Source organism: Manacus candei, unplaced genomic scaffold, assembly GCF_025592945.1.
Source record: "Manacus candei isolate 608988 ecotype Guabito, Panama unplaced genomic scaffold, ASM2559294v1 h1tg000008l, whole genome shotgun sequence".
NCBI lineage: Eukaryota > Metazoa > Chordata > Aves > Passeriformes > Pipridae > Manacus > Manacus candei.
The window spans coordinates 1,369,580-1,397,371 of record NW_026138056.1 but is presented as its reverse complement, the minus strand read 5'-3'; the positions used below and the strand labels follow the sequence as shown (position 1 = coordinate 1,397,371).

The 27,792-nt window shown below is 35.2% G+C and overlaps 1 protein-coding gene across 1 annotated transcript in view; it reads left to right on the top strand.

Moving 5' to 3' along the window:
* Window positions 1–27,792, top strand: part of DOK6 (docking protein 6) — a 249,244-nt gene that overhangs the window by 187,634 nt on the left and 33,818 nt on the right. Inside the window, exon 7 of the mRNA XM_051774530.1 lies at window positions 8,475–8,592. Coding sequence (XP_051630490.1) covers window positions 8,475–8,592 — 118 coding nt within the window. The remainder of the gene's footprint in view (window positions 1–8,474; window positions 8,593–27,792) is intronic.

The following is a 27,792-nucleotide window of genomic DNA, read 5'->3' as shown; positions in this document are numbered from 1 at the left end:
CTTCTCCAGGCTAAACAGGCTCTCTTAGCCCATGTTCATTGGTGAGGTGTTCCATCCCTCTAATGATCTTCATGGCCCCCTCTGGATCCACTCTAACAGATTCACATCCTTCTTGTGCTGGGGGATCTAGAGCTGGACAGAGTACTCCAGGTGGGCAGAGTACAGAGAGAGAAACACTTCTCTCAACCTGCTGGCCCAGATGTATTTGACATTCTGGTCTACAGGCATACTTAGCTGGCTCATGTCCAGCTTTTCATCTGCAAGAACCTCCAAGTCTTTCTCTGCAGGGATGCTCTCAGTGAGTTCTCCCAGTCTGTACTCATGTCTGGGATTGCCCCACCCAAGTGCAGCACCTTGCACTTAAGACTTGTTGAAATTCATTAGGTACTTGTGGGCCCAATTTTCAAGCTTGTCCAGGTCCTTCTGGATGACATCCTGTCCTTCTATTGTGCCAGCTGCTAAGGTCAGCTTTGTATCATCTACAAATTTGCTGAAGGGTATACTTGCTTTCGCTGTCCATGTCATTGATGAAGATACTGAAGAGCACTGGTCCCAAGACAGGGCCCTGAGGGACACCACTCATCACCAACCTCCACCTGGACTTAGAATAATTGACTACAACTGTCTGCTTATATCCATCCATCTGATTCCTTATCTACCAAATAGTCCACCCTTCAAATTATCTTCCCATGCACAGAGGTGAAAAAAATTTTTTTTGCTCTGATCATCCCCACTACCCTTCTGGAAAGAGCCATGTCTTTAAAAAAGTGTATCAGTGCTAAGGACCTTCAAAAATCCTAGATTTTTACTTTTAACACCTGGAAACTGTGCCCTGGATGATGCTATTTGGAGAAATTATATTGTAGTTCTACACACTCTTGTCCCCAAATGCTGTATATTTTCAGGTCAACAAATGTCTGTCTGAAAAATCTCTTCCTTTGTCCAATACCTCTCTTTCATAAAAGCTCCTTTCATGGCAAAAGAAAGAAGAATCAGTAACCTCAAATAATGTCTGTGCAATACTGGATTCTCCATGTATTTCTTGAAGAAATTAGTTCAATTATATTTGCTTCCACCAAGACCTTGTAGGCTTGGTGTAGTCAGGCTTGAAATAGTCTCAGCTCTATTCATCTTGGCATCATCTCCCATTTTATTAGTGAATGGTTTCGTGCAATGAAAAATGGATAAAGTATTTGCTTGTGTATAATAATACGGTGCAAACCATTGAAAGATATAAGAAGCTGACCTTCTACCCTCACAGTAATTAGTATAGTTTCCAGAGGCAGGAAGCTTCTTTCATGAAAGGAACAAACCCACAATGTTGTGATAGAATATGGGCAAAGACACTCACCTTACAGACATTCAATAAATATAATCCCAATATGCTGTAAAATCCATCTAATTTTCCTCCAATGTTAAGCCATTCTGTCAGACACCATCGATCTATTATGAGCTTCTGTTAGAAGAAAGGAAAAAAAAAAGAACCGAACACATTTCTACCAGAAAAGGAGCAAAGTGTCCCAATTCTATCTTTATAATGTGGCCAAGGAGATTAGAAAAAAAAAAAAATCAGTCCCACTGAATCTCCCTTCAGAATGCTTTCCTTTCACCATTGCTTTGTTATTCACAGATAATGTTATTCACCACCAAAGAGTAATCATCATCCACCTTGGCATTGCAAAGCAGTGTTACTAGTTTGATTTTTTTTCCTCCATAATTGATTAAGTAACTCTCTAAAAGGTAATAGCAAGTCTGGAACCGCTACTGAAAATCCAAATGCTAGAAATATATTATAGAGGCTGACATCACTCAAATTACTTTCACAGCTAGCTTTTCTACAAGTGTTTTCAGAAGACTTGTGAGGTCATATATTAGTGGGGGTTTTGCCAATATTGTGTATTCTGTCAGGAACAGCAAGCTGGATAAAAATGTAAAAATAAATATAAAGCAGTGCATAGCAAATAAATAGCATGCTGATAACCTACAGATGTTTATATTATTAGTAGGCACCTTTACGTAATGAATAGAGTCCAAGTAACACATAACTATTTTCTAAGCAAGTTAAGTGATGGTGAATGAAGGGCTATAGGGAAATTATAACCAGAGTATTACTAACACATCACCAAAGGAAAGAATATTCTCACTGGACTTTCATAGGAATATACCCTGCATCCAGTTTTATTAAGTATTTTCACTGAAGTTCTGGATCAAGGCACAATCTAATTACTAGACTTCCAGATCTTACATTTATAAGATAATATGGAAGTGGATCAATGAAGAGACAGAATTCAAAATGACAAATTGAGAAATTGTTTGGAGCAGCAGAATTGATTTCAACGGAAACAGAGGCAAAACTGTGCTTAAGAAGGAACAATCTGCTTCACAGTACTGGATCAGAACTGCTTTTTGTAAAATAGATCTATGGGTCATAGTATACAAGTGGAATGTGAGGCAGCAGTAGCTGCTTTTGAGAAGCTATGGTCATTATGAGAAAAAGAGAAAACACATTTTAAAAAACTCAAAAACTTCTTCCCTCCTTCTTGTTCTCTAACTCAACTGATATCTGAGCTGGTACCTCAGCTGATGCTACCTACTAGATAGTGTGATTCTTAAACTCTAGTAATATTTTAGTGTGGATACCAGTAAAATGAGTCTATGCTATTCTACCGTCAGCTAATTGACACTTGAGAGGTGAAATATATTTCTCAAGTCCTCTTTCTCTTCAAAGCATAACACACAAAGCAACCTTCTTGAGAGTTATAAAGAAAAAAAATCTAAATAATGGTATTTGATTCATATTTCAAGACTAAAACTCTCATTAGTCTTCTGTGACCTAATTCGCTTGCTATTTGTTTAAAGACATTAATGAGAATGTGAAATGAGGCAGGGTTTTTTATCCGTAATAAACTAACCTATTTTCAGAGCATATCTGTGAAAAGCAAACTGTCTTTATTGTAGGCTAAAAAAAATGGAAAGAACTGTATATTTCTCAGTTGGTCTCCCTGAGCCAAATATGTTTTCTGTTACCTTTAGTGTTTTGATATTTTTAATGGAAAAAAAACTTAAAAAGAAAAAAGAGTGAGAATAATATGCTAAAAAGATCAAAGCCCAGAACCCTAATACAGTTAACAGCCTCCATTCTTGGAATTGTGTTCATTATTGATATCTGAGTAAAAAATCTATTTAAGTCAATGGAGATGGCCTGTGGTAATTAAAAGAAAATTTGGTCCTTAAGCCTTGTCTCATGAAAGAACAATAATGAAAACTATGGGGAACTACTTACAGTGACACATTAATAGACTTACTATTTTTTGGTTCTGTTTTAATCAAATAGACCTTTAAGAATTATCAAGTTGTCATTGGCAAATCAAAGGCTTCATATGACTTAATATTTAGATATTTGGATTTGCATATTGCATGAGATGTATGAGAAAGAAATGTAATGTTCACTATGTGAAAGGTATTTTATCAAAGACAGATTCAGAAGGAAATAAAGGAAAGCTAACTACTATTATTTTATGCTAGATAAAAATTCCTCAGTAATGGATTTTTCTTATTTTCCCACTAAAAAAATCCCTGAGTTGATGTGGTTTTGATGTATGCATTTCTACTTTTCTTTTAACCTAAGTTCTAATTCCATCACCACTTCCTCCCTCATAAGTTCTGGATGCACCTTCTTCATTCTAGATGCATGTTTTGTTTAATGCTATGTTACTATATTACGTATGTTTAATTTGGTACACTGCTTTTACTTTCCTCCATATTTCTATATCTAGATACCAAAGATTGAGGTGAGTACATAGATGAAACACAGCAAAACAACCCTCAGTGAAATCATAGAATGCTTTGGGTTGGAAGGGAGCTTTAAAGGTCATCTAGTCCAACACCCCTGCAATAAGTAGGGACATCTTCAACTAGGTTGCTCAAAGCCCTGTCCAACTTGACCTTGAATGTGACCAGGAATGGGGCATCCACCACCTCTCCGGGCAACCTTACCACCCCCGTCATAAAAAATCTCTTCCTCATGTCCAATTTAAGTTTACTCTCTTTTTACCCCTTGTCCTATTACAGCAGGCTAAATGTATGCTAAAATGTCTGCCCCATCTTTCTTATAAGACCACTTAAAGTACTGAAAGGCCACAGTAAGATCTCCCTGAAACTTTCTTTTCTCCAGGCTGAACAACTCCAATTGTCTCAGTCTGTCTTCATAGGAGACATATTTCAGCCCTCTGATCATTTTTGTGTCCCACCTCTGGATGTGCTCCAGCAAATCCCTGTCCTTTTTATACTGAGGACTCAAGACCTGGGCTCAGTACTACAGGTGGGGTCTCAGCAGAGCAGAGTAGAGCTGCAGAATAGTTTCAAATTCATTCCCAGATCAAAACATTTATCTCTTCTGTGTGTCTGTGCTACCTCTGCCATTACGGGCCCTTTCTGTACAGTTGATGCTAATGCACCTAAGCTTGTTTTGTCAGTTCCTGAGGAAAATGTGTCAGTGTTGGGAGAAACACCTGAACATTGGCCTGTTACGTAAGAAGAGATCCATATTCAGAGATGTTGATTTTCTACATGGTAAATAGGCTTTATGAAATAGGTGAAATTTTTTAAAATATATTTTTAGCTGTTATATTTGTGTTAAATTAAGAACAGAAAGAAATATGTGCAGGAAACTGATACTCTACATGATTTGAGAAAAGAAGAAAATTTAAAGGTTATTTACTTGATATTATGTAGTGCAAAGTTCTCTTTTTGAGTTAGCTGGGTCAAAAATGTATAAAGGAGAAGCTAATTGTTTTATTCTGAGGCATAGTAAAAAAATGAAAAGGATCTAGGACGAAGTCTCTGAGCTTATGAGCGTGATGTCTTTCACTGGTCTGAAACACCAGAGGTCTTGAACCTGAGCACCTAATTTTTTAAGAATTAAACAGTTCTGTAAATCTTTCCTGATTTACAAGTTGTTGGTTTGGTTTGGTTTTCTATTTTGGCATCTTTAACTACTAGAATTTCCTTTGTAGCTGGGGAAAAGGGATTTTGAAACGGTAGATCTCTGTACATTACATTCTAGTTTAAGCTATAATTTTTTATATAGTAAAGTGCTATTCAATAGTATATAAACAATTGATAATATGGATGTTTATATGTATGTTTTCTTTGCCTTGGTTTCAAGTTTTTTATCTGAAACACACATCGTCTAATATATATGATGTTCTCTAGAGAAAATAGATATTTGTGAGTAGATTATCCAATTTCCTTTTAACACAGGAATATTTTTACAAACAGTAGTTTTTAGAAGTAAGCATTCTGTCATTGTCAATTATATTTGATAAATAATGTGATTTTTATATGGATGAAACAGAGTAAAAACAAAATTACAGCTAGTAGTCTACCATTCATTAAGAATAACTTCAAGGACAACTTAAGGTGCTACTATATTATCATCCTTTATATGATATACAAGGTGATAAAGTCTTCAAATCCATACATTTACTTTTGCATTTTAAAGTCTCAAATTAAAAACAAAATTGGCATTGTATTTTAAAGTATTTTTTTTCTGAAGATGATATTTTAATAAACCAGAAATTACATTTTTTCTCTATGGAGCCACCAAAGAAATATGATTCATCTGGTCCTACTGCAGTTAACATATGGTGATACTTCTTATCCAAAAGGTGGTATCAGAAGTTGTTCTTTAATTAGAGAATCTGAGGAAACAAAGTACTGTGAATGCTTGCAGTGCAATCTTCTGCACTAGAGCAGTTCTTACCTTATTTTATAATGAGAACAGATTTTTTTTTTTTTTTATTCTTCCAAAGCTTTAATGTTTACAAATAAAGTTCTTCTGCATCAGTATTGGTCAGATCAGGCAGGAACTAATTACCCCAGATCAGGAATAATGATATAAATTAAATCACTTCCTTTCAGTCCATGGATTTAGCTTTAAGATGATAAACTCTAGTCAACATGGTTCTCTTTACTGGAATTGTTTTTTTCAGAATGCATGCAAGGAAAAAGTTTGCTCATTGTGTCAAGACTTTAATTTACCTTTTGGGTGAATAAATTATGAATAAATCACCTGTAAACTGAAGTTAGATGATTTATGTAATTTTCTTACTCAACAAAATTACCCTTGTTACCCTTGCTATACTAATACGGTAAAATAATTTAGAAGGTTTGTTATCGTTCTGATCTCTACAATAAAGGAAATTCTGTGCGTCAGTAAACTTTAAATCCTCCATTCTCCCTAAAAATAGAATTCTTGTGATAAGGATTTTAAACTTCTTTTTTAATGGAGGAAATGTTTTTGCAAGCTCTTTACTTGATATTAAATATCTTCCAGTGATGATCTGCACTAGCAACAGCTGAAATGTAATACTTGGCTATAAATGAGCAGAAAAGACATTAGCTGTAGACAGGGAGTAATTTTGATGACAGTTCTCAAGAAAACAACAACAGAAGTAATTACAGCAGATTGATCTGAAACAAAATATATGCCACACGTCAGTGTGTGTTAATACTCAAAATTTAAATAATTTTAGATCTTTGTGTGGATACTGTCTCTAAAAGTTTTTGGGTTTTTTTGTGTTTTGTTTGTTTGGTTTTTTTTTTAAATTACAGAATAACATGAGTTTGTACAGATAAAAAGAGCTTTTTTAATTTGGCATTATGATTCTGAATGAGGAACCCCTAGGAGTTAATCACTAGCCTGCAGTAAATGGTCTAGACCTAAATACCTTCTGCTCTGTAGCTGAACTCTAAGAAATGTTTCCAGGCACACCCTTTCAGTGTGCCACTCTCATCATCCTGGTGCCACTCCTGAAACTTTTTAATTCTAAATCTTCAAACATAATTGGTCCTTCAGTGTTGATCCTCCCAGATATCCTCTGAAAAAATTATTCCCACAATGTTATAATGATTTGTTAGATCCCAAAAATTATTGATCACATTTTATATTCTGTAAAGCCAGAGATATAAAAAATTTGCAGATGCATTCTAATTTCTTCTAGACACAGAAAGCATAACTTATACAGGAATATCCAGAATGCTTTAATCCTTCTGTTATGACCCGCCCCAGGAAAAGGGGAGAGGGGGTAACTCAGGTTTTTATCAATAATTCCCTTGGGGTGGATTAAAGTGAAACGACACTAAATAATCGGCGTCTGAAAACATATATTGGCAAGGTTTATTTTAACAATTCTGTATCAACAGGCATGCGAGCAGTTTGGGTGCTGTCATACAACAGGGTGACACAGAGATAACCTTTGGGGGGGGAAAGAAAATGCATAGGGGAGAGAAAGGCAGGATAAGAGCAAGGGAGAGTAAGGGAAAGAAAAGCTGAGAGTGGACAGATGTATATAGTCACTGCCCATGGGGTCCAGCGATGCTTCCATGTCTGTCAGTTGAAGTGGTGGCCTTGATCTGCTGGGGGTGAAGGAGGGAAACCCCCATACTCCAAGAAGTTATGAGTTATATCCATGGTTAGTGTCACAGGCCATGCCTCGAGCCTCCAACATCTTCTAGGTCTGTGCTGAGTTTTTTTGTCTCGCCTGGTTCCCGCCTTTCAAGATTAGCAGAGGGAGGGAGGGGCCTGATTGCTCATCAGATGTATCAACAGTCAAAAGCCTGCAAGCTCAGCTCTTGCCTTTTCAGGGCTTCACACCTTCAGCACTGGAGGGAGGGAGGGGCCCAACTGCTCATCAGAGGTATCTTACAAGTCAAAAGCCTGCAAAAGTCTCCTAGAATGCATAAATCATTAACCATTTCAGCCTCTGAAACCTTCCTGTATCTTTTTTGTCTATAGCTTAGTCACATCAATAGTTTGTTGGAGACAGAGATCTTTAATAAGGCTTACATTCCTCCTATCAGGTTTCTGTGCTGTAGCTCATGTACACTTACCATGCAATTCACTATTTCAGTTGCATGAAGTCCCCCTGATTAGGAAAATTTGCTCTTGAGGCTGGAGGCTGCTACTGGGGATGAGATGCCTCCCCTTCGAAGGAGGATTAGGAGATTGATGACTCTTCATTGCTAATTCTCTGCTGGTTGTCTCAGATTCTCTCTTAGCATCTTTCTGGTTATTCAATCCAATATGCAGGTTAAATGACCAAAAAGAAATGTGATTGTAGAGGGGCTTAAGATTTCAGGCATATGCTAATCCATCATTATAATAAAGTTAAAGAAGAAAATAAAAAAACTTCTGGCAGCAATAAGAATAGTTGTAGATAAATAGGAACGCATTCTGATGTCCTAATATTAACCTGTGCAAATGAACCTATATATTTAGACACACTTTTGCAGCTTTTTCCTGAACATTCACGATGCTGATGCTTATAACACAGTTCAAATGATTGTATAAAACCCATGGTAACTCAGGAAATAGTATCTTCATGACAACATAGGTTCAATTTACAGTTTTGAGATTATCTATCAATTACGCTCATGTATGATCTTCCATTTATGTTTGCTTTGGCTTTTAGCTCCAGACCAGTCTGTCTGAACCAATGACTTTATCCAAGTCGATCTCACTTCCTCGTAGTGCATATTGGCACCACATCACCCGGCAGAACAGCGTTGGAGAAATCTACAGTTTACAAGGCAAGTTGCTTCTAATGCCATGTCCGTTAGCTTCTTTCCATTTGACCAGAATTCATGAAAATTGCTTTTTATTTGCACGGGTTATTTTCTCTCCATTTCACTTTATCAGTTGTCGGGAACCTCAGCAGGATTCCCAAATTTACATAAAACAGGTTTCTTTTAGTCATTTTGTAAACTAATGATGAAAATTATTCCCAGAATCACCACATAAAGCTGGATAGACAATTTGGCTCAGTGTAGCTTCTCAGTAGCTAATGAATGTCAGGTTGTTTTAGTATTTTCTTCCAATAAGATGGGGCAAGTATTTGGGCAACCTCAGGGTGCCTAATTAAATCTACATAAAGTGGCTATATGAGTTGCAAGATTAAAACAAAGTAATTCTAGGAATAAGAGCTATTCTTGGTTATAGGCCTTCTGTATAGACATCATCTTTTTCTGTCTCCAGTTTTCTATCACATGTTTAGATTTGCTTAAGCCTTTAAATGCTATAATTAACAAAACTTGATGATGATAATTCACTGCTCTTAAGCTGAAATTGATTTGTATCTTTTAGGAAACTTAAATTATTGTTACATTTTAAATGTAGACCTTTTAAAAATAGCCTTTCATAAACATATTCCTTTGTAAACTTCTAAAGGCATTAAGGATTTTGTTTCATTTCTTTCTTAATAATGTATTTGCATAAGCATTTTACATTTTGATAGGAGGTTAGAAACTGCTCACAAACAAGAGTATCCTGTGCAAAAAAGGGTAATATTTTCATAAAAATAAGTGAAATGCAGTATATAGATGAAAGACATGAAATGTTTTGTTTTGTAAATTATCGCATAAATTAAAACCAGCAGGTGAGCTGTGAATTCAGTTGGTGACTCATTAAAGGGTAAAGCATTTGTTTCCCATCATCCCCCATAGAGCAAAGACAAAGTTAATTTCTAATCACGGTCATAGTCTTACGTTTAAATACCAGTAATGGAAAAAAAATAAAATAATTTTCTAGAAGTTGTTTGGGCAAAAAAAATTACTTGTACGTCACCTTAAAAATATTCATCATATCAGTGGTATTTTTTCATGGACTCAATTAGAATGCAAAAGGAAGTTTATTAGTAGAGACGTTAGAGTTCCCCTTGTGTTCTTGATGTGTCTTTTCTTCATCAACAAGACAGTAAATGTGTTATGTTCATTCTCTACAATCTTTCTTTTCTTATAAATGGCCTTCAAAATGAGGGAAAGCAAAACTTTTTTATATGAAGTAATAGTTCAATATCTATACCAAGTAGCTGTGCGGGATTCAACATATTGAAAGTGTATTAATAAAAATGTGAGAATTTTACTTTCTGGGAGTATGCAGATTTTATTAACACTTCCACTGGAACATGGGACTAATAAATATTTCAGAACTTAAGATTTTTATTTACATATGATTTTCATCATATGTACTATGATGACTTAAACTTAAGAAAGTGTAGTTGATTTCAGAAGAGATTAATTCAGTCTTACCAGTGGGCTAGGAAATGCATTCACAGGACAACTTTGTCTCCCTCTGGTTACAAAACTCTTCCATGCCAGTACATTATTCATTATCTGTAATGAAGATCTCCTTTAACCTTCTTTCTGCTGCAATGACTAATTAAATGCAATGTATTAGTACAGAAACTGAAGGGAGCTCAAAGTACACCTTTTCCTCCTAATACCTTGTCATGCTGGTAGTCTTTGCACTGCAGGGTTGTCAAAGCATCAGCCCACAGAAGCTTCATAGATGTGGGTGTAAGGTGGGTAGCAAGGAAGCAGATTGTGAGCATCACTTCAACCCTCACCTTATTACAGCAGCCAGCTGAGAGGGGCTGTTGCAGAGGGAAAAACTCACTTTCTGCTGCTGTGATCTCCTCTGAGCTTCAAAGGGTGTATGTCCTCTCAGAAAGAAGATGTTTTCTTTAGAGAGTAATCTGTCAAACATAGTTCTGCACTGCATAGACATTTATGACGAAGCTTCGTACATTCAAGAAACAAATTTGGAATTTCCCCACATACCTCTAAATATCTCACAAACTCTGAAATGAAATAACTGGAGTGGTGTCTACCTGTATTCAGACAACTATCAATATCAGTAAAGTAATAGCCAAGCTCACTGTTAAGTGCAAGTGTTTCCATATTTCCATATTTCAAACTTGCAGTCTGAAGTGACCAGAATTTAATTAATAACAGCTGGTGATGTACAAGAAGAAATGAATATGTGCTCATACTACCTGAGATAAATTGGCTCTTTGGGAGTTATTTAGCAGTCAGATTTAACTTAATTAGTAGTGTGAGTTGGTCTGTTAATGAATATGCTATGGAGTAAGAAGGTAGGGGGTTTTATGGTTTTTGGTTTTTTAAAGACTACATTTCAGATGAGAAAAGGCAATTCAATAAATGGGTATTGGGTCTATCACCCTCCATTAGCCCATGAAAATACATGTAAAAACCTGTAGAGACTAACACACTGAATAATAGTACTAAATGAACACAGGTTGTGCAAAATATCTTAAAATGAGATGGGCTGGTTTCTATCTTTATACAGCTTTTCTGCCATTTGCACCTTCCTTGCACTTTCAGTTCTTGATTGCACTACTGAGATAAAAGTAATTTAGTTGTCTAATCTTGTCAATTGGAACAACTTGGTGGTTGTTTCTTACCAGTGTCAGCACATCACTACCAGCATTCTCTTCAAGTTTCACAGTGCAGTGCTGCAGGTTGGACAGTTTCCATCTGTGATCTGCAGCTGCTGTGGAGGTTGTGACGTGGGGCCTCATTAGCTGACACAGTGCTGCCCTTTCAGTACTGCCTGTCGCCTTTCCTTTCTGTCTGATGTGATATTGGGCATGGGACAAGTCTCAGCACTGCACAATAAAAAGGGGAATTGCTGCCATGCCAAAAAATAACGCAGTTATCAGGTGAAATTCTGATCTAAACTTCTGTGTTGGAGTGATTTCACTTAAAATCCCAATTGATAGCCATGGCTTTACAAATCACAATGCCTCTTTCTAAAGTCTATATATTGCCTTTAATTACAGTTCAGAAATTAAATAGTGTCCTTACGTATTTTTAATCAAAAAATAGCTTAACTAAGAGAGAAAAAAGAGAAAAAGATCTCTACACCATTTTTGTGCATACATGAGTATGACATAAATGAATTGTACATTTTCATAAATATAATAAAGAATAAAGAATTTGAGCCCAACAGAAGATAAGTGTTCATTGCTATGTTATGCACCCTATACATCAAGATCTACAAAAGCATGAAAATTAGAAGCCACGATTAACCTTGTTGACTGAAATCATGCTTAAGAAGAAAAAAATACAAGAGCCATATAAGCATGGGAAAAAAATACCCTACGTGTTTCCTTTCGTTTGTTGCTAATACCTGGCATAAAATTTAGCACTGCTACACAAGATATTTAAAACTGACAAACAAAGCACATGTGTTTTTATACAATAAAAGATATTAAAGAGAATAAATCCTTTTTTTTTAGGGCTTTAAATTCACTTAGGATGAAAAAGGGAGATTTCAGCAGACTGAATTTTCAGCTATCTGAAGAACTCTAGTTCTTGCCCTATAGAGTTTGGATGATACAAATGTTAAACAGAGTCAGTTTGTATATTATTATAAAATTAAGGCCAAATAAATTTTTGGTATTGAAATGCTCATTAGCTTTTTGTATTGCAGTTATTGAAATCCCTGAGGAAATTATGTTCAGAAAATCTAATTACAGCCTGGTCTTTTTCCAAGAAATTCAAAATTAAGAAATGCTTTCAGTCACTCCTGTTGTTTGATCTGGCTTGTGCTCATTTTTTGAACTTTGGTTTTGCTATTCATGCTCAAAGTGATGAACACCTACTCACATAAGCAATCCTATTCATTTCTATAAGAGTACTCATGTGAAGGAGCATATATTTATGTAAGAATTACACCTGTAACATCTTACAGTTTTCCTCTAAAAAAAGAACACTAATGCTTTTTTCTGCAGTAAATTGCTTATCACAGTTTGTTTATAACAAATGCTTATTTGTTCTATCACAAATGATTACCACATTTTGTTGGAAACTCTTATCAAAGTAAATAAATTACAAAGAAAAATACTAAGATACCTGTTAAGCACTAGAGTTGTATTTTTAAATTTAGTGAGGAATTCTGAGGAATAAAATTATGGTCTTCAATGAGATAAGACTTAAGCAAGAAACATCACTTAAGATTCTAAGTACATATCAAAACCAAAACCAGACAGAAATAAAAAATGTCCTCTACGAAGTCTGTAGGAATTTTGCTGTTGATATACAATTAGCTATTGTATTTCACACTAAAGGTGCAAGAAACCTGGTTTTGCAAATCAAAACAGAGGGAAGCTCTGGCTCCTCTTCAGCCTTGGTAAGCAAGCCTGCATTGCCCCTTGTCTTTTGGCCTTGTTAGGTGAGAACTAACCCTTCTCTCTCTTTTTTTTTTTCCACTATATTTTAAGCAAGATAACATGTAGTGTTAACTCATTCAGCTAAAAGGTGTTGTATGTAAAAGGGAGACAAAGTCATACACAAATAATTTTTCCCACCTGCATAGGTTTCCAGCCTTTTCAAAGTAGAAACTCTGATATGTCACTAAAAATAATCAGAGAATATTCGAGTTGCTAAATATTTAGAGGGGTTTGAATCATCCTGTTCAACCCTCTTTAAGCTAATCCTGCAGGAAATTCTCATATAGGCTTCTGCAGTTCTCTGCAAATTAAAGTATGTAAAATGAATGGGAGAACATTCGTCATTTTGGCATTTCCATTGTTTGTTCATAAGCCCAGCAACAGAGTACAGAATCCATTTCCCCATCTAATCTTGGTGCCTGAATAATGTGAATAACATAAAATGTTAGAATATATCTGTTATATAAACCTGATCTCTTAGTAATGTTTCACTAAGTGTCTACCAGCAGCTAAAGCTGAAATGCTTTATAGCCTGCCACATTCCCATTTCCTTTGCTGAATCTCATCAGGACTTTCACATTAGTAAATGAAGCCTATAAAATTTGAGATATGAGTAAAGGACACCTGAAACAAGATACTTACTGAGTATAAACTGCATAAGAGCTACATTATTTAGAATGACTGTATAATGTGCTTCTCGAGTCTTATGCAGTAGCTTTGAATTTCTGTGCAAAGTAGTGCATCACTAAACTGATTTTAATTCCCACATTGGAAGTGGGAAGTGTATTACTCAGAAACTAGTAAAAAAGAATTTCATTTTGTTCAACAGTGACTGCTGTAGCTAATTACTGACAAATTCTAAAGAGTATCTTGACATATTCCTGTTCATTCAGATAAATTGTTGCTGAGTGAAGAGGTTGTTGCAGTTATGAGCTATGAAAAATGGGGTGGCAGGAGAAGCCAAAAATATTCATAAAGTATATTTCATTGTCAAATACAGAAGTTCTGATTTCATTTAAGCCCTATATTTTGATGCCCTTTTTCTCAGAAGATGATCCTTCAGTGAAATCACTTGTCAATGGCTTTATTCTGTGCTAGACAGAAAGCATAGAAGTCACTGTAGTCTCAACTTACAACTGAAAGCGCAAACAGTGTAAGAAGAGCAGTTAAATATTGGCTGATTGCCTCCTCTCCCCTCCAAAAACCAACAAATGTGCAAACTTCAGTGCAAACTACACAGATTCTTAACTGTAAGTCTCCTTTTATGTCTTAGATTAATGACTTCATAATAGCTTCTCACTCACTGTTAGAGTGAGCTCTAGCTCAACTTAAGTGAAACCAGGAATCTTTACCCTGAGTTTGCTTAAGACTCACTACAGTTGTGCTACATTCATTTGATCTTTGCTGTATCATAAAATTCAAGGACCTGCAGTGTATCATGAGAGCTGTAGCTCAATAAAAGAATATGAGTAATGGGACAATAAGCATAACCATCTCCATGGGTGCCGCCAGCTAGTGATGGGTTGTCTGAAGAAGAAAGGTTTGCAATCTTATATCAAAGAGAAAATTGAAATACTTTTTGAAAGATCAATTTTGTGAGAATTGCTTTTTTCTATTAAATCGTTTCACCAATAAATCTAGACTGCTCTAGCTATGACTGTCTGATTTTGTGTTAAATATGTTATCACACTTAGAATCAAAAGAATTGTCAGTTCATTTTTGTAATTTCAAACAAATTGAACTATTTCTATGCTGACAAACCAGTCAAATGATTACCCAAAGTCATGAATGATTAAACCCTCTTTAAGACAATTTGGGGTGAGGGGAAGCCTGAATATTTGTGAAAAAAATACGTGGGCAAAAAGATGTGTTTTCTTTAGTATTTCTTTGCAGTACCTGGCTATACTTCTTTTTCTTTCATTAATTATTACATTAAGGAAAAAAAATACTGAAATTGACACTTCAGTAGAATGTGTTCATAAAAATGTTTTATAAACTAGAAAAAATGTAAGTTTGAAAATAAGCTGTGTAACAGGAAGAGTGGGAGAATATTAATAATACCAGCTGTGCCAGCAGCAACAGGGAAAGAAGCCAAGCTGAAGGATGTCAAGTGCAATTGATTGTGTTCTACTTTAAGTGGAAAAAAGATCCACCTCCCTCCTTCATGTTCTAATCTTTATAACATAAAGTAGGATCATATAAATGTATATTTAACAGCTTGTGTAGAGTGGCATGACATTGATTCTTATTTGATTATTTGGAAGTTTAAAACGTATCTTTTTTATAGAAGGAGCATCATACGATCTCAAATACATTAACCTTCAGTTTCTGTAAGATTTTCTTTTACATGTATCTCACTTTACTAATTACAACAAAATTATGGTGACAATATTTGTGGCACATGACATATAGTCTGTTGCTAGTACAGACCTATTTATTTTCATGGTAAGGCCAATTTAAGCCCCATGGACACTCTACTCAGTATGTTCAGTTTAATCAAGCCATAAGAATATGATCTTTATATCTCCATAGTGAATTTCAGCTGTGCAGAACTGATTAAAAATCATAGTATTATTCAGTAGAGAGGAAAAAAAATGTTCAAAAAATCTTAGAATGTCTTTCATTCTCTATTTGTTCAAAAAAACCTTTTCATCTTGGTGATTTTTTATATCCTGCCAACTTTTTATTTGATCAAAATGATACATTGTAAGAAACTAAGATAAATTTCACAGAAATAGGAACTATGAATAACAAAGGAAATGTCCTCCCAATGCAGAGTTAGCAAGATTTCACTAAAGTAAAAGTTTTTCATCTTTTCCAAAACTGAAGTCTTCCAACTCCTTGCTGTTCCATGTTTGAATACTAGAAGCAAGTTTGCTGTTTAGCTGCTGGATGTTTGTTTATCCTTCAAAATTCTTTGAAGATGCTTTCTGGGAAAGGATTTTAATGAAAGGTTCATTGCCCTGAGTTTAAGAAAAAATTAAATATTCTGTTATAAAGCTATATGGAACAAAAGAAAATACAAGAGAGAGAAAGGATTTGGTAGGAACTGGAGTTGGATGCTCTGGAATTTACATTATAAGTATCAAAGCAGAGTAGGGATAAAATTATAAGATTCTCTATTACTCTTTTTAATTACATAATTATTTATGTTATTGTCACTAGGCCAAGTTTACATGCAGAGGAACTGCACCAAGACTGTTTTCTCTGATCTGGTAGTGTGTGTGATGTAAACTGGCATGGGTGGCTGTGTTCCCAACAGTGTCCTGTCTCCTCTGGTGGGCAGTAATACCACTCCTAAGCCCAGCAAAAGAAAGTGATGGAAAACCACCAGTGAGGCACAGCTCGTTGCCCTGTGCCAGTGAGGCTGTTCTGCCCTAGCTGTGTTGACTAAGAAACTAAGGACGCATCTTCTATCTGTCTCTTGTTCTCCTTGTACTTTCATTCCCATGCAGGATAGAAAGCAGGGTCTTGTCCAACCCATCTCTGTCCCTGTGGGTAGACGGTGCTTGGTGGGGAGTGCCACTGTCAGTAATGTTTCATTTTCTCTCTCCAAACTCTTTTGAGCCCAAACAGCCACTGCAGGATGTTCCAAAGCTGCTTTATATGAGCTAAATAGGTACCACTTACTTATAGTCACTGTCATCATGCACTCAAAGTGTCTCCTTTATCACTTAAATACTTTAGTTGGGAATTGTGTAAGGGTGTGTTTTCAACATGAAGAAGACACATGGCTAGTTAGTTATGGCTATACCATATGTTTTGACTTTCCTGAATGAAATATAATTAAAATAGGATTTTTATCAACTGTTTGATTTCAACTTTGAAGAAAAATAGTCTTCTCCTGGCTTACAACACTGCTTATTGTTTTTACATTTCACTAATTAAGCATTAAAATGCTATAGGCTTTATTCTTTTCTGTACTGAAATTCTCTAAAGTTGTCATTACTGGATATGGTTCTTCTCCATGGAAGTTAGTGAAAATTGCATGAAGCAAGTTTTCATTCTTACCTCATTTTGCCACTTTTCCACACATCTGTATAAATAGATAACAATAACAAAATATTTTCTTCCTAAATACTTATTACGCACATGCCAGAGTAGCACCTGTGTCTCCATATGCTTGCCTAACTTTTTTCTAAAATAGGAATGAGTTTTGCTTTTTTAGTAAGATTTCTGCATGATGACTAATGGGAAGTTGTCAGATTTCTAGTTTCTTGGTTATGGACTGATGGCATCAAACCAGGAATGCAGGTACCCAAAATGTGCATTCTACCTCCTCGTTTCATATGTGGACATGCCAGGTTTTGGGAATATTCCCAAGTAATGTTGTTGCTGAAAATAAGATTCAGACTCAGTTTACATAAGTGTGGAATCTTTTAATTTGAAAAGTCCTATTCTCATTGTAACTGTTGTAAATGCAACCTCAATTTAAATGATTGGTTGTTGACAGATTGTGGCCACTTGTTTTTGTCCATTATTGCTGTTATACTGTTCCAGGATGTCTCGACAGGTTTGCAGGGTTTCTGTTTGTGAGATGGCAGTCCTATCATCACCAAACATTTGATGTCACAGACATTTTATGATGGAAAGGATAATCAGGTTTGGGTTAGGATATGAAAATGTATTTCATTCAGTATTGTCAACTGTCTCATTATTCCCTATTCATCAGAGCAGGTATTTAATTCTGAGACATAGCTTGGCAGTTTTTCATCCCTTTCATGCCTCTTATAAAAACAGTTTCCTTTGATCAAACATGCATTTTGGTTTAAATGTCAATCTGTTTCTGAAGAGTCTTGTTTTTTTTCCTGTCACTATGTACTAACCAAGATAACCCATTTTTAACAACTAAATGGGGAGGAGGGGAGGGAAATAGGGTCAGGGACAGCAAATGCTGGACATTACCTGTACCAGCGTGTGATTTTTCACTCCTAATATATATTGGTCTTCATGTACTAGTAATGCCTTTTGACTCCCTAGGATACTGATGAGAATGCCTGTGACTGCAAAGTTCTTGTAACTTCTAGGCCATAGATCTTTTCTTCTTCTAGTGTAAGAATGAGGAAAAGGGATTCTTCTTGAGCTTCTTTATCATTTTGTTTCCTGATTTGCTGGCTAACATTTCAAAGCAAAGAACTGTTTCATGTTACGCTCATGGATTGGACCAGCACCAAGGTGTTTTAGGGCTGAAGAAATGTAAAGAACAGCTCAAGATGCTTCTTTACGTACTCTTATTACCTTAGTTGTACTTCAAACCTTGTATTGAACTTTAGGAATATGCCATATATTTTCCAGGTGTGTTTATTGTGTAATAAAATACCAAAGAGGAGGACAATTTAAGCTTCTATCTTCAGAGTGTGACTTGTTTTTTGCTTAAATTGCAGTAAGTAAGAATGTTGCCAGGGACATGAATGACAGTATGCTGGTGGTGCATGACTACTATAAAAAGGGAAAATGTACAGAAAACTTTAATATTATCATTGCTATGAATATAAGATGCTTACTCATTTTGTTTATTTAATCCACATCCGTACAAGATGTAAAAGAAAACCTTCCTAACTAGGCAAAAAAAAAGAAGTTAATTTGTTAAGGCATTGATCCTCAGCTGTTGCAAGTCATCCTTGCTCATGGAAAAACAAAACAAAACAAAACAAAAAAAGCAAACAAACAAACAAACAAACGAAAAACTTTCCCTATAGCTCATGTCCACAGTCACTGTAGCACAAACAGAACCCCCACGTCTGGGCATTTTTTCAGTGGCCCATGTAATTATGCCGAGCCTTTTTTGACTGAGGTTAGTATTTATTCTGATAGTTATGGATCTTGATGCATTTTATGTGATAGAACATCCCCATATTTACTTTGACCTTAAAATTATCCGTATGAAAGACATTTCTTTCACTTTTATTCTACATTGATGTGGCTGGACCACCTAAAAAAACCCACCAAAAAAAAAAAAGCAAAAAACAAAAAACCCAAACCAAACCAAACCAAAAAAAAAAAAAAAAAAAAAAAAAAAACAACCAAAAAAACCAAACCAGAACAAAAAACCAAACCAAAACAAAAAGCCAAAACCACCAAAACTCTGGTTTTGCTTACAAAACTACTATGCTACAACTGTGGGAATGGTTAAATGGTTTAATAAAACCTTCTCAGTACCATCATGCAGCATGAAATTGTCCCAACACATGCAGTGTTGCAGTATAGGTTAATACCTAGAGAATGGGTCCATACCATTAAATTGTCAGTAAAGCAATATTCAGCCTCAACAGTAGGGAGGTGATGATGCCCTTATCTCCCTGAAAACAGCCCCTAGTCAGTAGGAGCTCTAACACCAAACTCTGTGACTTGCTACTTGAAAGTGTTTTTCATCCTGAAATGGTAGATAAAATCAGCTTTGAACCCTGTTTCTGCTGACCTCAGAAGAGTAAATTACCTTACTCTTGGAGGCAGTATGACTCACCGTCTGACTGTTCCTATAGCGTTTGCAGTTTTCACCTGCCTGGGGAAGAATCATTGAATTCTGACAATTATTGTGTCATCTCTCATCTGACAACCAAGCACTGTTCTTCGACCATGATGCTAGAGTTTATGAGCAGTTTTAGCACATACTGTTTGAAATTTGTTGTTTCCTGAAGTGGCCACTGAAGCCATTAACCCAGAGTTATTTTTCCAGAGATTTTTTCCTGGGAGAAACTTATAAGTTCATAGCATTTTGTCTGAAATGGAAATATGCATTTTGCTTACACACATGTACTTACAGGATTTTTTTTTTATCCAGATAGTTACAGGCAGGGTTTTTTTGGTCTAGAGTTTTGCTAACAGAAACTGAATACAAAACTCATGCATACAAGTATATCAGTCATTCTCCAAACTGTCATACAAAAATGTTAACAGGTTTTTTAAACCTTAAAAAAGTTTTTAAAAAGTCTTATGTGGATCAAAATTAAATACATAATCATAGATAATATTTGAATTTTGTATATTATTATACATTAATTTTGAGTGCACTATTGTAATACAGATGTTATTTCACTGTGAAATCTCTTCTAAATTGTATAGCTAAAATACATCAAGATGTGCTAGACCCTGATTATGTATATTATATGTCTTGTAAATTATATATTCAGTTCTAAATGACTGCAAGCTTGAATAACTCACATCCAGGGGGTTTTTTTTTCCTCGCAGAAGTGTGTATTAGATAAAAAATATTATTCAGTCAAAATTGGAGTTAAGCAGAAAGCCATGTTACCTATCATATTATCACATGTTTATTTATGTAAAGTATGTGGCCATGCACAACATATTGTAAATCTTACACCATCTGCGAGGCACAGTTGTCTTTTATGAGTTGCCCAATATACGTTATATTTTTGATAAAATCTTTTGTCAGTTTTTTTCTCTGTAACATTATTTTCATTTCTCATAGATCGTACATGGATTTATTCCCTATTATTCAAATGTTAGGTCCAGTATTCCTAATCATGTGGCAGAACAAAATCAGAGCCAGATACCAATCTCTTCTAGGTCAGCATAGCTTTGCTAAAAAGACTTCTAAGTGTTTTTGCTGAAGAGACACATATTTTTATTTCTACCCTACATAACGTATCATGTTGTGGTTCGAGGGGTTTCTGGGGGGTCACTGCTGACCGCTCTGTGAAGGTTTTCAGGGTTGGAATCACCCCCCCGCCACCCATCCCTCGTGGCAGGGACAGGTGGCAGAGGTACTTAAGCCAGGAGACAGAGACCACGTAGCACACAGGGAATCCAGCAGCAAAGAAGAGATTTTATTCAAATTTCCTGCAGCTTATAAGGGTTGCTGGGCCAAAGAGGGGATCGTCCATTTGGCTAGCCAATACAAGGAGACAATATAATAACTATGGCAACACAGAAACCAATGGTAGACAAGTGAGTTAACAACTTCCAAACCCCGGCAGTATCAGAAGTGTTTATTTCACCACAGTTGCTTTTCTGTACTTGTACAATTTCATATCATAAATGTAATGGTCATAGTTACCTTTTTAATGTGCTAAAAGTATTTTTCATTTGAAACCTGTTCTTGTAATTCAAAAGTTTTCTTTGTTTAGCAGATGTTTTGTTTTTTATTCCAAACTATGACTTAATTTTTTTATGCTGGCATTTTGGCTACGTACAAAACAATATCACTGATGTTTACTCTGTGCTAAATCTAGTGTCTCTGGAAAGTGCAATAGACACATTTACTGCCACAGGATAACTGGAAGCTTCTCTTCTAAGGACAGGCACTTCAGGCACAAAGACAAAAAGAAACAATTTCTGATCTGGATGATCACAATGGAAGAATTATGGTTCCCACAATATTGCACCTTTAGACCAAAATGTAGATGCCTTTGACAAGGTGATAAGCAATTCAGGTCTTTCATATTCACTATGAAACATCAGTACACTGAAAAATGAAGTGAAAGGCAAGAAGAAAGTCTATCTAGTAGTCTACATTCGTTGATATTAATGAGCATTGTTAAGTTGAAAGTCTCCAAATCTTCAGCTTCTAATTCGATGAAAGATCTTTGTGTCTGGTGTTTCTTTTTTTTGCTTGTTCATTCATAATGAGAGAAGAATCCCTGCATGGATTTTGATGCACAACTTAGAGATATTATAAATGGTAGCAGTGTCTTGATTAAAATGTTGCCTTGTTTTCTTATGACCATCTTGATGTATGGAATAGGACTGGAATTTGACAAAACAGGAAGTTCAGTTTTAAAGTGCCTATTGCCGGATAAGAAATGTCATGGCTCTGTGATTCAGAGTGCTGAACTGACACATACTCATTAAAATAGTTCATATTTGTTCAAAATCCTTTGATAAGTAGTTTTGTGAAGGCAGACTTTATGCTAAATGAGGTATCATTTGGATATTATATCAAATCAGGTATTGTCTGTTCTCCAGTTGCTGGCACAATGCCAAGGTCAAGGCATGTGGCATGAACACGGCTGTGTGTTATCACTTACTCACTGTAAACAAGATCATATTCTGAGGCCATATTCTGATCTTGATTCAGTCTTTGTGATCAAATGATGCACCTGTGCCTCAATGGTCTGTCATGGCACCATGACCCAAATGTCCATTTTGAATTTTTGTCCTTGCTGTGGCAATTGTGGGGTTCAGATCAGCGTTTAACGATCTGACCTCCAGCAGGAATGCAAGAGCTGACACACAAGTTTTGGGATAAATGAAATTGGGTCAGAGCTCTGAACTAGTCTAACATTTAAATTGCCCTAAATCAGTCCGTCTACCTTCCAGATGTAGATTACTGCTTCCTCAGTATTGCAGGGGTTATGTTTCCTTAGGGCACTGGAAGGTTTAAGTCCTTAAATAGAAGTCAGCAGTGATACTGATATGATTATAGCAGTTCATGCAAGCTGAAGGTGTGACACCTGGGAAAGCAGATAAGTGCCCAGAATTTGCAGTAGCTATGAGAGTAGTGCTGGTATAGGAACACTTTAAATATCAAAAAAAAAAGCTCTCAGTCCTTCTTGAGACCATATGACTCAGTAAAGGCTTTATAAAACAATGTGAGTAGTCCAGATACCAATGTCTACGGAGGTTTTTTTACAGACCGTGTCCATGAAAATCTCAACATTTTAAAATTTTTGTGGGATTTTTCTTAAATAAAGGATGTCTGTGATAATTTTTTTTTCTCAGTTCTCGCAGCTAATGCTGTGAAGCGGGATCACTGAACTGGCACAGATAATACAACATTTCTTTGTATTATGGAAGAGAATGGTAGATATGTCCCATGGGAATTCTTTGGAATAGGTTGTTTATCTCTGAAATTAGGTTTTTTTCCTCACTGAGGCACATGATGATTTGGAAAAATATTATACATAACCATCATTGTATTTTTATTACATGATTGAGATAAAGGGTGTTAGCAAACATTATTAGTGTCTGATTCTGAAATCAAGCAAATAATTATTATTTAATTTCTTATCATGATTCCTCAAGAATTGTTTAGTATTAATTGTTTTGCTGTTTAATTTTTACTATTAACACTTCTTTCACTAATGTGAAATCTCAGTTTCATCACTTTACTTGGAAATCGGTCTCAGGCAGTAGGCAGAAAATAGCTGAGATACCTTAGGATGGGAGGGTAGGAGAGGGAGGATGTTTTTTCAGATTCTTTCTCTGGAAAGATAACTTTTCAAAATGTGAATAATCAATTATGTAATGTCCCTCCCACTAAAGAAGCTGTGTGCCAGGATTTAAGCTTGTTTTAAATAACTGCTGTATTTTCATCATTGGAGAGTTGCACTTTGGTTTTGAGCTTGTGGATTTTAGAAGAAACTGGAAATGCATTAAACTCTTTCTTCTTCTGGTTACTAATTGCTTAAAACCAGGACATTGGACCTACAGCTTATCTCATGGCTACTAACAACAAGCAAGTTTAATTTCTGATCAAATGATAGTAGGCTATACAGTCTATCATTAATTTGACCTAGAGGAAGTAGTGTATTTAATGTCACAGGCTCTTGTAACGCCATGGAAAATAAAGAGGGAAGAAAATGAGGTTCTATTTTACTGTGACTAAAAAATAGAAAAAAATGAAGCATTTTTTCTCTGCCCTGGAATGTTAATAAAAGCACTGTAGTGACAACAATATAGCCTTTTCCAGGATGGAAGGAACGGAAACGTATGTTCTGCCTTCTGGCAAGAACAATGGTTAGGCATTTTATCTGTCAAATCTATCTGTATGTGTAATGCTTCCAGAAACATAGTATCTGTGCACTGAAATATGTGAAATTTAATTTAAGAATTCTACAAACCAAAGTCATGGTGAAAACAGAAAACATATTCTGAATAATATGTGTAGTTTTTAGGAAAAGGAAGAACATTAAAGATGTTCATGTAATATCCACTATCTAACTATTAAGTAGGTTTTTTATATATGTCTGTAATATAGATGGTGCTCAAAGAAGTTGGCTTCTTTAAGACACTGTTAAATAGCTCAGTTTTGACATAAGGTTTTTCATATCAAAACTATTACTGGATTTATTCCAATAAATTCAAAGTTTAAATACAAATCTTCCACATTGTTTGGGAGACCTTACTTTTTTGCCTTTATCTTATGAGAGAGTGACCACAGATAATACCACATTTTCAAATATTTTGAGAAGTACAATTATTAAAAACTGATAATTTAACACACTATCAATGGTTAGAAATTAAAATACTTTTCTAAAATGTTTTATTTTAGAATAAAGATCTAGGCAGTGTGTTCTATGCATATAATTCAATTGGTTGACTCAAATTTTCATTTAATCATTTTACAAATTAAATTAAGTTCATAAATTATAAGAACATTTACTCAAAACTGCTTTTTAACTTTGAAAACTCTTTTGTGTAATATATGTGTACTCATAACCTTATTTTCTCACAATGCATGCATAAACTAACTCAATTCTGCATCTGTATTTGACTAAACTAATGTTTATATTGGATCATTTTATTATTTGTTGAAATAAGACAGTACACTTAGGAGTGACCTTTTATTTGATATTTTCACTTTGACTACATTCACATTTTTTATCTTACATTTCTTCTAGGAGCAACAATCAAAACCAATTTTGGACCTCTGTACAGATGGATGCATTTAATCTTTTGTTAGTATATTTTCTGGTGATTATTTTCAGGATTGCATTTAACATGCTGAGGAGATTAAGCACTATTATCAGACAAGAGCAACTAACTGTGTCTGTGAACAAATTACCTTATCTGTAATCATTCTTAAAGACTTAGATCACATGCATAGATTTCAGTGAACATCTGGATCATTAATCAGCTTTGTCTTAAATATTTTCATTATTTTACTTTTCCCTTGAAATTTTCTAGCAAAAAGGAGAAAAAGTCATACTGACTTACAACATATCTCCTTACTATCGAGATGTGATCCACTGACCTATTCTGTAATTTCCTGGTAGTATAAATATAATATATGATAGAATTATAATTCTGTTTGCTGTATTACCAAAGGCCATCCCTGTGTGCAAAAAAATTCGGGCAAAGGCAGTAGCATAAAAGAAAAAAAGACAAACCTTAAAACAGTTATAGCACATTCAACTCTTTCTAAGAGGAAATAGAAAGTACTGCAGTGGAAGACTCAGTAAGGTTGAAAGGTTGAATGAATGTGGGAGTACTCCTTCTCATTTATATGCAAATTTTATCTTAACACTTAGCCTTTTCTTCATAGTAAGAATACTTTTTTGTTGTTCACGTTGAATATCCATGCAAGAAACAGTTAATTATTTTACTTTATTTGCATTTCTGTAATTCTAAATATAAACTTACAACAAGATGATATAATATATACCTAAATGTCATAAAATCATAACCTGTCATCAACATCTCTGTGGTTTCAGGCAAAAATACATATGATAAGAACAGTGGCTTCCATGACACAGTCTTATTATATTGCTGAATTGGCTGAAACAAGTGCTTCAAACAAAGGCACATAGATTTTACCCAAAGCTGAGGGGCATTCTCCACTCACCATGAGACCAGTAGACATGAGTTACTTCTGGAAAAAGGAACAAATTAGCTGAACACCTTCAAGAGGCATGCTAGGTTTCACTGCCCCATGCACAGTATGTAGCTATGGATTACAATTAGAGGACTATATGAGTAGTACTTATTATAATTATTGCCATTGAATGGCACAAAAGTACATGTCACTATAAGAAAATGTGTTTCTTGCCCTCAGGAGACTTTAGATTTTCTGTAAATGGAAAAAGGCCGATATTAGGTCAACCCTGAAATATGCTTACTTGGGGGGGAAATTCTGTTATTTTTAGTGGGTATAAGAAGGAGTGACCTCTACCAGACATTGTAAAAATTCAGTGAGAGGAACATTAGAAAACACAGAATCAGGATAGCTTCTTAGTCTATAATTCATCATATTACTTTTTCTAACAATGGGGTAGATAATTCATTCTCATATTTAACAGAGTTATATATTTCTCTGAGATTTTATTTTCCTCCTCGCTTCTTTAACTGGTCTCAGAGCTCCACTGTTTCCTTTGCTCCCAGTCCATTAACTGCTCTTGAGTAAGGGAGGGTTCTAAAGTCTAAATAATGTCTAATATTGAAGCCATCAAATCAATGTATGAAACAGTTTCTAAAGACTAACTTGGTAAAACTAATTGGGTTGTAGACCAAATGTCATTTTGTGGTCCGAAGCGATGGCAAGTACAAGGCTATTTAAGTGCATTCATATCACAGTTAAAGAGAAACTAAGTGACATAAATACTCCTCATGGCAGATCTTAATGCTCCTAGGCACTATGTCCTTAAAGGAAAACAGGATTGGCTAAACTGGGGCCAGATGAGGAGGGCTCAGATTTTTTTTATGCAACTGTACACAAGCAATACTATTTACAAACCACTATATCTATTACATAGCAGTAGAAATACTACAGTGCAGCAACTTCTGCAACTTCTACTTTGATTCCATATTAATCATTATTAATCAGACTAATTCATAAACTTGATTGGATTGGTCTAGCGAGGATGCTGAACAAAAACGTGTTGATGACTGCATACAAATGATTTTTCTGTCTGCCCAAGTGCTGAACCCCTTCCCAATCAAAAGAGGAAACTTCAAAGGAATGCTTTAGCGCAAGAATGTAGCTGATAGAAGTTAAGTTGTGCACACTAAAATGTTGTGGCAGAGGAGCAGAGTTGTTGGCATTACTAGTCTAACAAAATTCCATCCAGACTGCTCAGCTAACTGAAACAAGAGTATCTGTCGAGATGGGCTGTGTTTCATGTCTCTGTATTTTACTATTCAGAAGAACTTTCCAATGTGCACCTTTATACTTTCCTTCTTCTCTTTGGCTCTGTGATGGTCTAAAGTGCGGCACAAAATCCTTTTTCCTGAAGAAATTATTTACTATGCATTTTTACATGAAAGTAAGCATTTCTTAGAGCAGGCTTATCGTAGTTCTGCATGTAGTCCTGACAGTGGGAGAACTGCTATTTTCTTAGTAATATGAAACCTACAGCACTGGGTTCCTTTTCCATGATTTTAGCATAACAGCAGGGTTGAGAAATTAATTTTCTGGTCAAACTTTTAGAAGTTTAAAATTTTCCTTCTTCTAAAGTTTAAAATCTAAATTCAAATGACTGTTTTGGTTTAAATTCAGAAAAACAGAGCATAAAAAATATAATTTTAATTTCTTAGTATGATATTCCTTCTTTTAATCGTTGTGATGTTCTCTCATAAGTTGTTAAAACAGGGCTTTGTTTTATTACCAAACTGTTAGCAGACAGTGTTGCTGGTTTAGCATTTTGTTTGTGTTTGTAGCCATATGGTGCTCCTGGTTCAGTGTAATTCTAAGTCGAAGTACGTAGGGGGGAAAACATCTATGCTACCATTAATTACTTTCCATTACGCAACTCATTCTAATCGTTCTTCTTGTTTGTTTAATAATACAGTAAAAAATAAATATTATTATGCCATCGGTCTGCACTTTTATACAATGTCTGATATCATATAGCCAAATTATCACCCACTATTATTAGAAAATAGTGACTTTAAATATCCTCGTTATTATATACATTCTCAGACTTTTTACCATCTTTCTGGGAGTATGCATGATGGATGAATCTGCATATACCTGGGTGAAAGAATGCATCCTAGAGACATAAACACATTTCAAATTGAAATACTGTGCTATGTGACACAAAAAGAACATTTTCTAGGTTCGTTTTTAGTTTTGGTTTGG